This window comes from Mus caroli, unplaced genomic scaffold, assembly GCF_978045245.1.
Source record: "Mus caroli unplaced genomic scaffold, Mus_caroli_1 scaffold_20, whole genome shotgun sequence".
NCBI lineage: Eukaryota > Metazoa > Chordata > Mammalia > Rodentia > Muridae > Mus > Mus caroli.
The window spans coordinates 754,175-764,147 of NW_028227275.1; the positions used below are offsets into that span (position 1 = coordinate 754,175).

The 9,973-nt window shown below is 39.1% G+C and overlaps 1 protein-coding gene across 2 annotated transcripts in view; it reads left to right on the forward strand.

The window, feature by feature from the left end:
* Cacul1 (CDK2 associated cullin domain 1) overlaps window positions 1-8,986 on the forward strand; it is a 61,351-nt gene extending 52,365 nt beyond the window's left edge. For both annotated transcript variants that reach the window (XM_085834088.1, XM_085834089.1), the window contains 2 exons: window positions 4,118-4,161; window positions 4,539-8,986. In XM_085834088.1, the coding sequence (XP_085690214.1) occupies window positions 4,118-4,161; window positions 4,539-4,579 (85 nt within the window). In that variant the 3' untranslated portion in view covers window positions 4,580-8,986. The remainder of the gene's footprint in view (window positions 1-4,117; window positions 4,162-4,538) is intronic.
* The last annotated feature ends 987 nt before the right edge of the window (window positions 8,987-9,973 follow it).

Sequence of the window (9,973 nt, forward strand, 5' to 3'; positions counted from 1 at the left end):
CTCAGAATCCAATTAGTGCTGTCCATGTGTACATGGGTATAGGGTTACCTCCTGGGGTGTAGGCAACTTGCCAGCCCCACACCCTCCATCCCCATCCCAAAGTGACTTTGCCCCCCCTAGCATTCATATATGGCCTCAGCTAGAAGTGGAGCCTCGGGAATTTCTCCTACCCATATTTATCTTTTATTAATATAAGAATAAACAGTGATTTTTATTTCTACTTGTTGTCTACCTCAACTGATTAAGTAACAATTATTATTAGATTTTTTTAATTCAATTTTTTTAAATTATAGATACAAGGAAACATTTAAGTATTCCTTTATATTTACACCTCCCCTCCCCCAAGTGTGTGTTACTTTAGACTATTAGACATTTTACTTGCTTAACAAGGTACTTACTTAACTAGACCCCAAGTAGTTTTTTGGTAATACAGATAAACAGACCTGCAGTGGAGAAGCAAAAATATGCCTCATTCAGTGCTTGTTGGGTGTGTATCTCAGAAATAGTTTGGCTGGGTCAAGGGGTAGATACAGTGCTGCCATTTTGCATAATGCTTTTCATGGCCACAACTGAGCTCTTGATGTTCATCCAGAGGTATCTCCTAGGCCCCCTTTGGAGACTAGAACAAGTGAACAGAGTGTGGAGCTGCTGGGTATATGGCTCTGCCAGACTTGGGTTGGGAAGAGATGACTCTGGACACTATCAGACAGTATTTCTTTTGCTTTAAAAGGACTACTGTAGTATAGTGCTGCCAAAGCTAACAGGGTCAGGGAAACTGTCTTAGATTTTGCCGTAAATTAGAATTTTTATCACTCATAGTGGGATTCTTTAAAGCTGTTTTAAAGAAATTAGGTAGTATTCCAAAATGTAGTAAAATTACAATATCGATATCACAGACTTAATCAAGCCACTTTTATAGTTAACATCCTATTGAATATCTATTGCAAGACTTAGCTGGCCTGCCAGCATTTCAATAGTGACACAGAGGCTTCTAATATAGTTTTGAAGTGTATGGCCTTATACTAAGACAGTCTCTCAGCTACTGTGTAAACTTAACTTTTCTAGCACTGTGGCTTGGCAGTCCCTGCTCCCTGTTCTGTTCCCAGAAGTTCTGCCCCCTTACTTCCTGTTCCAGCTACTGTCTGACAGTTCTTATTATAACCAGTCAGCAGTATGAAAATGCCAGAAATCTCTTAGGTTGCCTTTAGGCAATGAGGAATTGTCTGATCTTCCGTGTTTTGGGAAAGTGGGGAAGGATCATGTAGAAATGACAATACCAAAATATTGTCAGCACTTAGCTCTCAGCCCTTATAGTAATCAACAATTGAAAAAACAGAGACACACCATAAGACAGGAAGGAAGGTCACTTGGGTTGGGAAGAGATGAATAGCTGACTCTGGACACTATCAGACAGTATTTCTTTTGCTTTAATTTTTCTTTTACTGTGAGGATTAAACTTTGCCTTATAAATAGTTGAAAACCTGTCACTGCTTGGGTCATGGACGTTCTATGTAATGCACTGTCACTCTAATGTTCTCGTTAATCATTAGCTAGCTAGGATTATTTTAGAGAAAAATTATGTTCACTAATGTGAAAGGGGAGAGAAACTCAAACACACAGACTGCCAAATAGCACTTTTACTGCTTATTTGTAAGTTTTATGTCACCCCTGTTCCAAGCTCTGTATTTGTGTCAAGATCTTTGAAATGTTTTTACATAATATGCAAATGTCTTCAGATCTATCCTCTGTAGCAGATCTTTAGATGTATGGAAATACAAAGAAGATTAGAATAGACATAGTAAGCTAAAAACATAGCCTTTCTTGTGAGCAACTGAATTGGCTGGGGAGGGGAAACAGGTTCATGCCTGCTGTCAGAAATTACCTTGTGGAGATTAAGTTTATTGGGAAACAGAAAACATGGGCCTGGGCTAGAATGTACCATACAGCTAGTTCCAAGTCCTGACAAACATCTCACAAATAAAATATTCCATCTGAGAAGTGGTATCCTCGGTTTCTGGAGAACCTTGTAAGATACTGCTGTGTTTTGAGTCGAGATGGTGGCCTCTGAATGTGGGCTTTTTCGTTTCATATCAGAAGACAATGTACAGATGGCAGACTTCACAAATCAGGTATTGTCTTTGCCATTTACATCAATTACTCTGTTCTGCCTGCTGTTATCACATCTGCATTTCAGCCTGTTACTTACGCATCTTTTAAAAGAAAAAAAAAAAAAAAACAAAACAGAAGGTGGGAATGGATACTTTCTTTAGAAGTAAGGTTTCCAACATAAATTATATCTTTGGTTTTAATCAGCATTATAACCATGTAAGTTGCTTTCTGGCTTTGGTATGTCACAAAGTTGGATATTTTCTTTTTAGGCTGTTCAGGGCTATTCCTGGAAAACACAATGGATTTTTTTCTAAATGCTCATTGTAAAGAATCTCATTCTTCAATCATGTGATAATGTTTCCCTGTCAACCATCAAGGATCCTTAGCCTAGCAAGAGATGTCTGTCCTGGTATGAGAGAATGAAAAAATAAACTTTAAAATATCTGGAAAATTATTTAAAAATTATCATTGGTGTAGTAATCAGATACTGTTTTCTTGTTTGATAATTGAAGTGTAGGATGCTCAGGTCAGCATTTTAGTAATCATTTGAGATTATGAATTATTGAGAGTTTGTTAATTCTCTTATGTGCTAGACACTGAGGCACCAGGGTGGTCAAGAAAGGCAAAGTCCTCACTTTCATGTACTTACTATGTAATTCTGTTGGCAAATAAGTAATAAACTTGCAAAAACACATTTAATTTCAAGGAAAAAAAATAAGTGCTGTGAAGAGAATTAGAGAATGAAGTAGAGTTGGGGTTATCAGTGATGTAATATTGGCCTTCAAGAGGATAACTGAGCTGAGGGGTAGAGAAAGAGACAGCTATGTGACTGCCTTGGGAAGAGAGTGGTAAACAGAAAAAGATCACCAGCTCCAAAGCAAGTTGGAAAATGAGGTAGGAAAGACAGGCCAGAGCCTTGACACTGGACTGGGAAATGAATTGGAATTGATTTTGAACTAATGGAAAGCAATGATGAGTTTTAATCAGAGGTGTAAACTATCTTACTTATACCTTTATATCTGTTGTTCTTATCAAGAATAATAGGAAGCTTGAAGATAGTGTGGGGATGGAACTGAACATATATTGTATTGTGGATATGGTAAATTTTCATTATGTGTCTAATGATAAAGATGCTGGGCCTTCAGATCTCAGAAATCAGAGCTGCCTATAAATCTGAGAGCCACAGAGCTGGTATGCTCTGCATCTTAGAAAAGAAGGAAGAATGTATATAGAGAAGAAAAAGTGGCTTGTGACATTATTCAGCAGAGCCAACAACAATGAATAGGAAAAAGCTCAGAAGAAGCTAAGAAAAGAAAGAGTTCAGGAAAGATGGGATGAGTTTCACCCTTGGTTGACTGACAAGCAAGTGGTGCCCTTACTACTCATTGCTTAAGCATTGGAGTCTGAGTTAGTGTCTGGGAAGCCAGAAATGGGATTCATGAGTGACTTATAGCCCATTCACAACCACTCTTAACTGTAGTGCAGAACTTGACTGCAGTAGGCTGGGTATTATATCTGAAGATTTGTGTTTTCCACCCCAGAGGTCTTCAAGCACCATAGATTAGGACTTCCAAAGGCTTTGAGACTCTCAAAGTCTCAGTTTGGAGCCTGAGGGGAAGATTTTTAACTTCTATTTGATATTTAAAGTTTTGCTAGTTCATGCAGGTTACTAGGGATATTGTTAGCAGAATCCTGAGTTGTTTTCAAAACATGTATGTTAGTTTGCACCTAACATACATATTTCTAGTACTCAGTGTAAACTGTCTTTATAGATGATCCTTTACCAAATAACTTTGTATATTTAACAGACTATATACACCCTTGAGCTAAGAATACTCAGGGTAAAAGACTCAGCTGATGTTCAGTGTATTTAAACAGGCTGTTGGGTTAGAACCTTAATTAAGCATTTGCTATTTGCACTATCACATACATCAGTTTATTTCTGTTGGTTTTGTGTGTAAAGAAGCCAGTGAGTTTTGTTGACTGCTTCCTCTTTTCTTATCCCTAGAGGTGACCAGTCCCGGAAGAGAGCTGGAGATGAGTTGGCTTATAGTAAGTGATAATGTTTTTCCTGTTTTGATGGGTTCATGACGTGGGCCAGCTTCTAGGGATGAGTATGGAGACCATGTGGGTAGGAGTATAGTCTAGATGGCACAGCTTAGCATGTGGAGTTGGGTTCATTCAGGCCTTGGGGTTAAGCAGGTGCCAAGAGACCACCCAGATTCTTTATCATACTCAACTCAGGGGTGAGGTGATGCCCCAAGATCAGTCCCTGGTGATATTGGTTCATTGTCACTTTTCTCAGAACTGTGTTGCTTTTCAAAGTTTTTAAAATAAACACACCAGGGGATAGAGATGAGGAGGAAAATGGACTTGCATGTGCAGAGTATCTGTCCCTTATGGTTTTTCTTCTTCTGACTTTTTTTCAGACAGTCCATCTGCTTGTGCAAGTTCCAGGGGGTATAGATAGTGACGGTTGAACTATGTTTCTCCCAAGAGAAGACACACTGGAGCTACAGAAACTGTTCCAGGCACAGTGAGGCCTGCACCACTCAGGAGCTCTGTCAAAGGCTGTTCTCAGAGAGGATACCAGACTTCTTTCTTTGATTTTTTTCAGTTTTTAAAAACAAGAACTAACAAAAACAATTGCTGCTAGACTGGGGGGTGATTATGAAATGGGACAATCTTTTATCTACAGAGCAAGTGTCTTGGAGAGTGGCCGTTGATAAAGTGAAGCTCAATGTTTGAATCAGCTTCCTCCAGAAATACAAGAACGAAAGAATCTTTTTGTTTTGTTTTGTTTTGTTTTGTTTTTTTAAAGCACTCATCTTGTTCATTTGTGGACTTGGAACATGGTGTCTCATGTCAAGATATCTTTGCTTAAAACCAAGCAGATGTTATAATACAGTGTTTTCACCCATGCCCCAAACAATCTGTTTTAAATTCAGATTGGTCTGTGTTTAGCAGTTAGCCTTGTGGAGGAAAATGCTAACAACTGCTTTTACTATTTCTTTCCCTATTAATTCCCGTTTTCAACTGTGTGCCTTGAGCTTTGTGCACTTTGCAGCTATGTGACCATGTCATCAATCTCACGATGCTTCCTGAAGAAGCTGATATCTCAGACTGGCTCACCAAAGCCTCTGTTACGGCTTTGTGTTTGTAGCAGAACCTGACTGAGAAAATGGAAGCACTAGAGGCTGGTCAGAATTCACCCTGCTGTCCCAGCTCTCATGGGGACCAACTCTTACTGAGTGGTTTCCATTCTGCACTGCCTCACCCGATGTCAGCCTCGAGTGGAGTGGAGCCCTGGTTTCAGGCTATGATACTGTAGAGACTGCCAACAGTGGGAGCTACTCCCTGGTCCCTCTTGGGCCAAATAGTTTTTAAAGCCAAATATGGTGAATAGTTCTTGGCCCATCTCATTTTAATGGGTGCATTTAATACATATAAAAGGTCAGTTCCACTCTGTATTTTGTAAACATCATGTTTGATATTTGAGTGCACCAGGAAGAATGTGCTGTTTGAAGGCTCCGGTAAAGCTGTATTACCTGTTTCACTACACCAACAGTGCAACAAAACAACAACAGTTCTTCACAAAAGTCTGAAGCTTATTTAGTTGTGTTTCAATAATAAATAAAACTAGACATGGCAAGGGAAAAGTATTCAGTTTTGCTTGAATGTGAAGTGAGCGTTGGCTTTGTGCTACCAGGCTCCGTCTGACAGTGATGCTGACCAATCAGAGAATGCCTCTCCTCCCCCACCCTCCCACCTCCCCACCCCCACCCCAAGCTACTGCTACCAACTCAGTGCGCAGCAGAGTTAGAAATGTAATACCATGGACAAGAACATTACCCAGTAGCAGTCCTGTGTTTGTAAACAATGTTCCAGGGGAAGAACAGTTAAAAGCTGATAGCTTGATTCTTTCAGGTACTTGTCTGCAGTTGGTAGAATTTAGGGGAGGGTGTGTAATTGGCTTCATTCCATTTGGGTTATATTGAAGAATCTGAGTAGGGACAAGTGGACTCTTACTATGGTCTGTACAGCCTTTTCTGCTCTAATGTCGAGGGGAAAGTTTTCATTTTATCAAAAAGCCCAGTTTACTTTTCTGATGGAATGCTCACCACAGAGTTGTAAATATCATTTTGAACTGGTTTCTTCTACACGGCTTTAATATTTTTGACAATAGTAAAGTTGGAACACTTCTTGAAACATAATAGGTTAGTGGTTCCGTGTCTTAATTATACCCACCTCCTCTCCCCCCCACCTCCCCCCCGGAGAGATTGCTCTTCTTTTTCTCTAAAAGAATTTTGCCTATATAAAAGCATTATATTAAATAAGTTGGCATTAATGTGGGTGCTGTTGTGTTAGTAAATTAATGGAGAAACAGTCATACTAATTCTGTGTTAGCACAAAATAGGCAGGGAAAAACCTGTGAAATTCTCGTTCTCTGAGTCAGAGCTGGGTGGGTACCACTGTGCTGGTACTGAAAGGCATGGGGCAGGAAAGTGAGTGTGCTCCTGGTGGATGGGTCCTGGTAACCAGTAAGTTAAGCAAGGCTTTACAGGTTGTAAAACTTCAGCTGAAATGGACACTTCTTGTTAACTGAAATCTCTACAGGAGTCTTAGTCTCCAACTATGAGGAAATAAAATCTGTTTGCTCTCATTTTGTATTTCCTGAAAGTATTTTCATGTGTACTTGTGGTCTTGCCAGTACAGTTTTTCTATCCCTGCTGAGGACTGCTTTCTCAATCAGATCCTTAAAGCTCAAATTTTGTGTAGATCAGTTAGTCACTGAAATACAGTTGATTTGGCTAAAGGGCTAATGTGTACATTTGCCTAAAAGTAGGCCTTTAAAAAATTAAAAGCTGGGAGGGTCATCTTCAAGTAATGGTTTGAAAAAATAAACAGATGATGGTGTTGAGAGACAATGCTCATTTTAAAAGTTAACCTTACACTTGGGTCACCATGTTATCTACTGACCTGCTGTCATAACTGCATTCTGACCTGACAGGAATTATTTTCTTGGGGGCCAGAAAGTAAAATTTAGTGGTCTGACTTGCCTAATAGTTCCTAGGCAGGGTTGTTCACTTACATGTGCAATTAGTAATGACTGTGCATTACTAAAATTTCTCAAGGTCTTTTATTACAAGTCACTCATTCCCCTTTTTGCTAGAGTGAAGTTGGTTTGTGTATGTATGTAGGTGAGACTGCAGAGGAATGGATGTCCCTGGTCATGACATGACACTGTGTATGTCTCTAGAGCCCAGTTTTGTCTAGCTGCTGCCCTCTTGTCGTTTACTTTCTGTCAGGTTGCAAATTTGCACACATGAATGATCCCTCAGGAACAGTTTGCACACTCCTCACCTCAGTATACTCTGTATAGACCAAACAGCATTGAAGGTTATCAGCACAAGAGGCTTCTTACACCTACTAGCAGAGGCCATGGTGAGGTTGCAAACAAAACTGGTTTCTGCAGGTAATGGGAAGAGGAGCACATACAGAGTTTGTTTAAGTGACCTCCCACTTCTCCCTATAACCAGAGTAAGAAACCTTCCAGATTTTGTTAGCTTATTGGAGCTATGGTTTTTTGTTTGTTTTTGTTTTTTCTTCTTTTCTGTTTCCCCTCTCTCACAGTAATTATTTCTATTGGTTAGGTTAGTATGTAAGAGGAATTGCCCTTGAGTTAAGATTCAACTGTTCATTAAGCAGCTATCATTAAACTAAGCATTATTCAATGAATGTGCACTAATCTGAGATCAGAAACAACTAAAAAGCAAAACAGAAACCGTGCATTAGTTAGAGTTCGTTTTTTAATGGTATATTCTTGAGCATTTAGCTTGGAATATTGTTTGCTTTTATCCAAGTATAGGTTTCTTAGGGGGATGTTAAAATTCAAGGTTGGAATGTGACACCCTTAACTGACATCTGAAGTATCGACTTTTTCTGTTGATTACTGCTTTTAGTAATACTGTGCAAAATGTTCATTTTTACCAGAATTTCAAGCAGAAATCATAGGGAAATCTTAGAGAAATGGCTCTGTTGTGCTTTTATTACCACATGGAAATTTTCCTTGGCTTCTGACCCAGAGAATATTTGGAAGGAGGTATTTGTTCTTTCCCAAAGGAAATGTTCCCTCTCTGGTCCCCTGCTGCTTAGCTGTAGTCACTGCCTCATCCCTCCTGCACTAGCAGAGACCTTAAACCTCCTTCCAGAGTCAGTGATGGGTCTGCCCCCTGGGTGCAGGACCAATCTCTCTGCCTTGAAGATCTTCCTTTTAGGCTTGGTTCCACTGTTAAGAGTGCTGCTGGATTACACCTCTTGGAAGGTTGTTAGCATGGCTCTTGGGTTAAGAGTTGAGTGATTTGTAAAACAAAACCAAACCAAACCCTTTGTATTGATTCTTACATGTTTATTGTGACTACTAAACTCAGTAAGACTGGGTGTTCTCCTAAAGGTGGTGATGCTGTTGGTTCTTTTTAGTCTTATATGTCAATGTTACAGCCATGGATTTTCAGAGAAATTATTTGAACATCAAGTCCTGGGAAATTGGCTCAAATAAATGCTTATACAAAATTTGGAGATCATGTGCAGGCTAAAGGAGTTTGCCACCCACCAGCATAGCAGAGCAAATGAAGAATTGCTGTCTATTTTCCTGATATTTGTCAAATGGCACTGTCCTTTACTACTTATTTACTGAACGTGACTAAAGCGCTTCCTGAGCTGGGGTACAAAGCTGCTGGCCTGGGCTCTCTCCTTATAAACATATGGTAGATTTTGAATCGCTCCTCTGTATTAGTTGTATATTCTCATTCTAAAGTATTGTGGTTAATGAAAAATAAATCTTGTACAGATGTCATTAAACTTGCTTTTTAAGTTTTGTGCAGGTGTCCCTGGGCTTGATACCTGGTTTAACTGTTGTAACATGGGTGTTCGGTTCCACTTACAGGGTGCTCTGTAACATGGTAGCTACAACTCAGACATAGTCAGCCATAACCTCTTTATCAGTGACTACAAAACTGTTTTATTACATGTGCTTTAAGCATAATAGTATGTTTATACACATGTACTGTGGTTATCTATAGTTTGTGTACTATAGGCATATAGTGCATATTATGAATGCACTGTAGGTGATTCTAAGCATGCTGAAGGTGGTATAGTATGTATGTGCACATTTACTGTGAGTGTTTATAGTGTGTATGTACACATACTGTAGATAGAGTGTATAGTGTATAGACATGAATGTACTATAGGTGTAGTGTACATGTACTATAGGCATACATGGTGTGTGTGTACAGTGCACTTTGGGCATACGTAGTGTGAGTGTACACATTTGCAATAGGCATATATTATGTACATGATTTCCTTGGTGGAGGAACCCAGAGTCTTACAAGCATTTGATAACACTGTGACTGTTGTAAACATCTCATTTCCTTTTGGATTAATATGTGAGTCTGGTCCAAAGACCAAAAGGCTTGTTTTAAATATAATTTAAAACCTCATATGGGAGTATAAACAGATGAAAATAGGAAAATACTATTGAAAGAAGAAAAAATAGAAGGAACTTGCTGTACCAAAAAGATACATCACATTTTTCAGAAGCATTATTAAATTTAAAGCAGTTATAATGGTGTAAACATAGCTGGGTTAATGGGAAATGGGTAAAAAATAGGATTGAAGGCATACATTAACAATGGCTTTTAAGAGTTATTCTGGCCACGAGGAATTGTTCATTGAAAACTGTTGGAGAAAATTAAATTGATTGCTGTCAGCCCATACATCAAAGAAAGTGCAGATGGACTAAAAATTAAATTTAAAAGCATAGCACAAAAAAGTCAGTATGACTCCCCATCTCCAGGAACTGAGA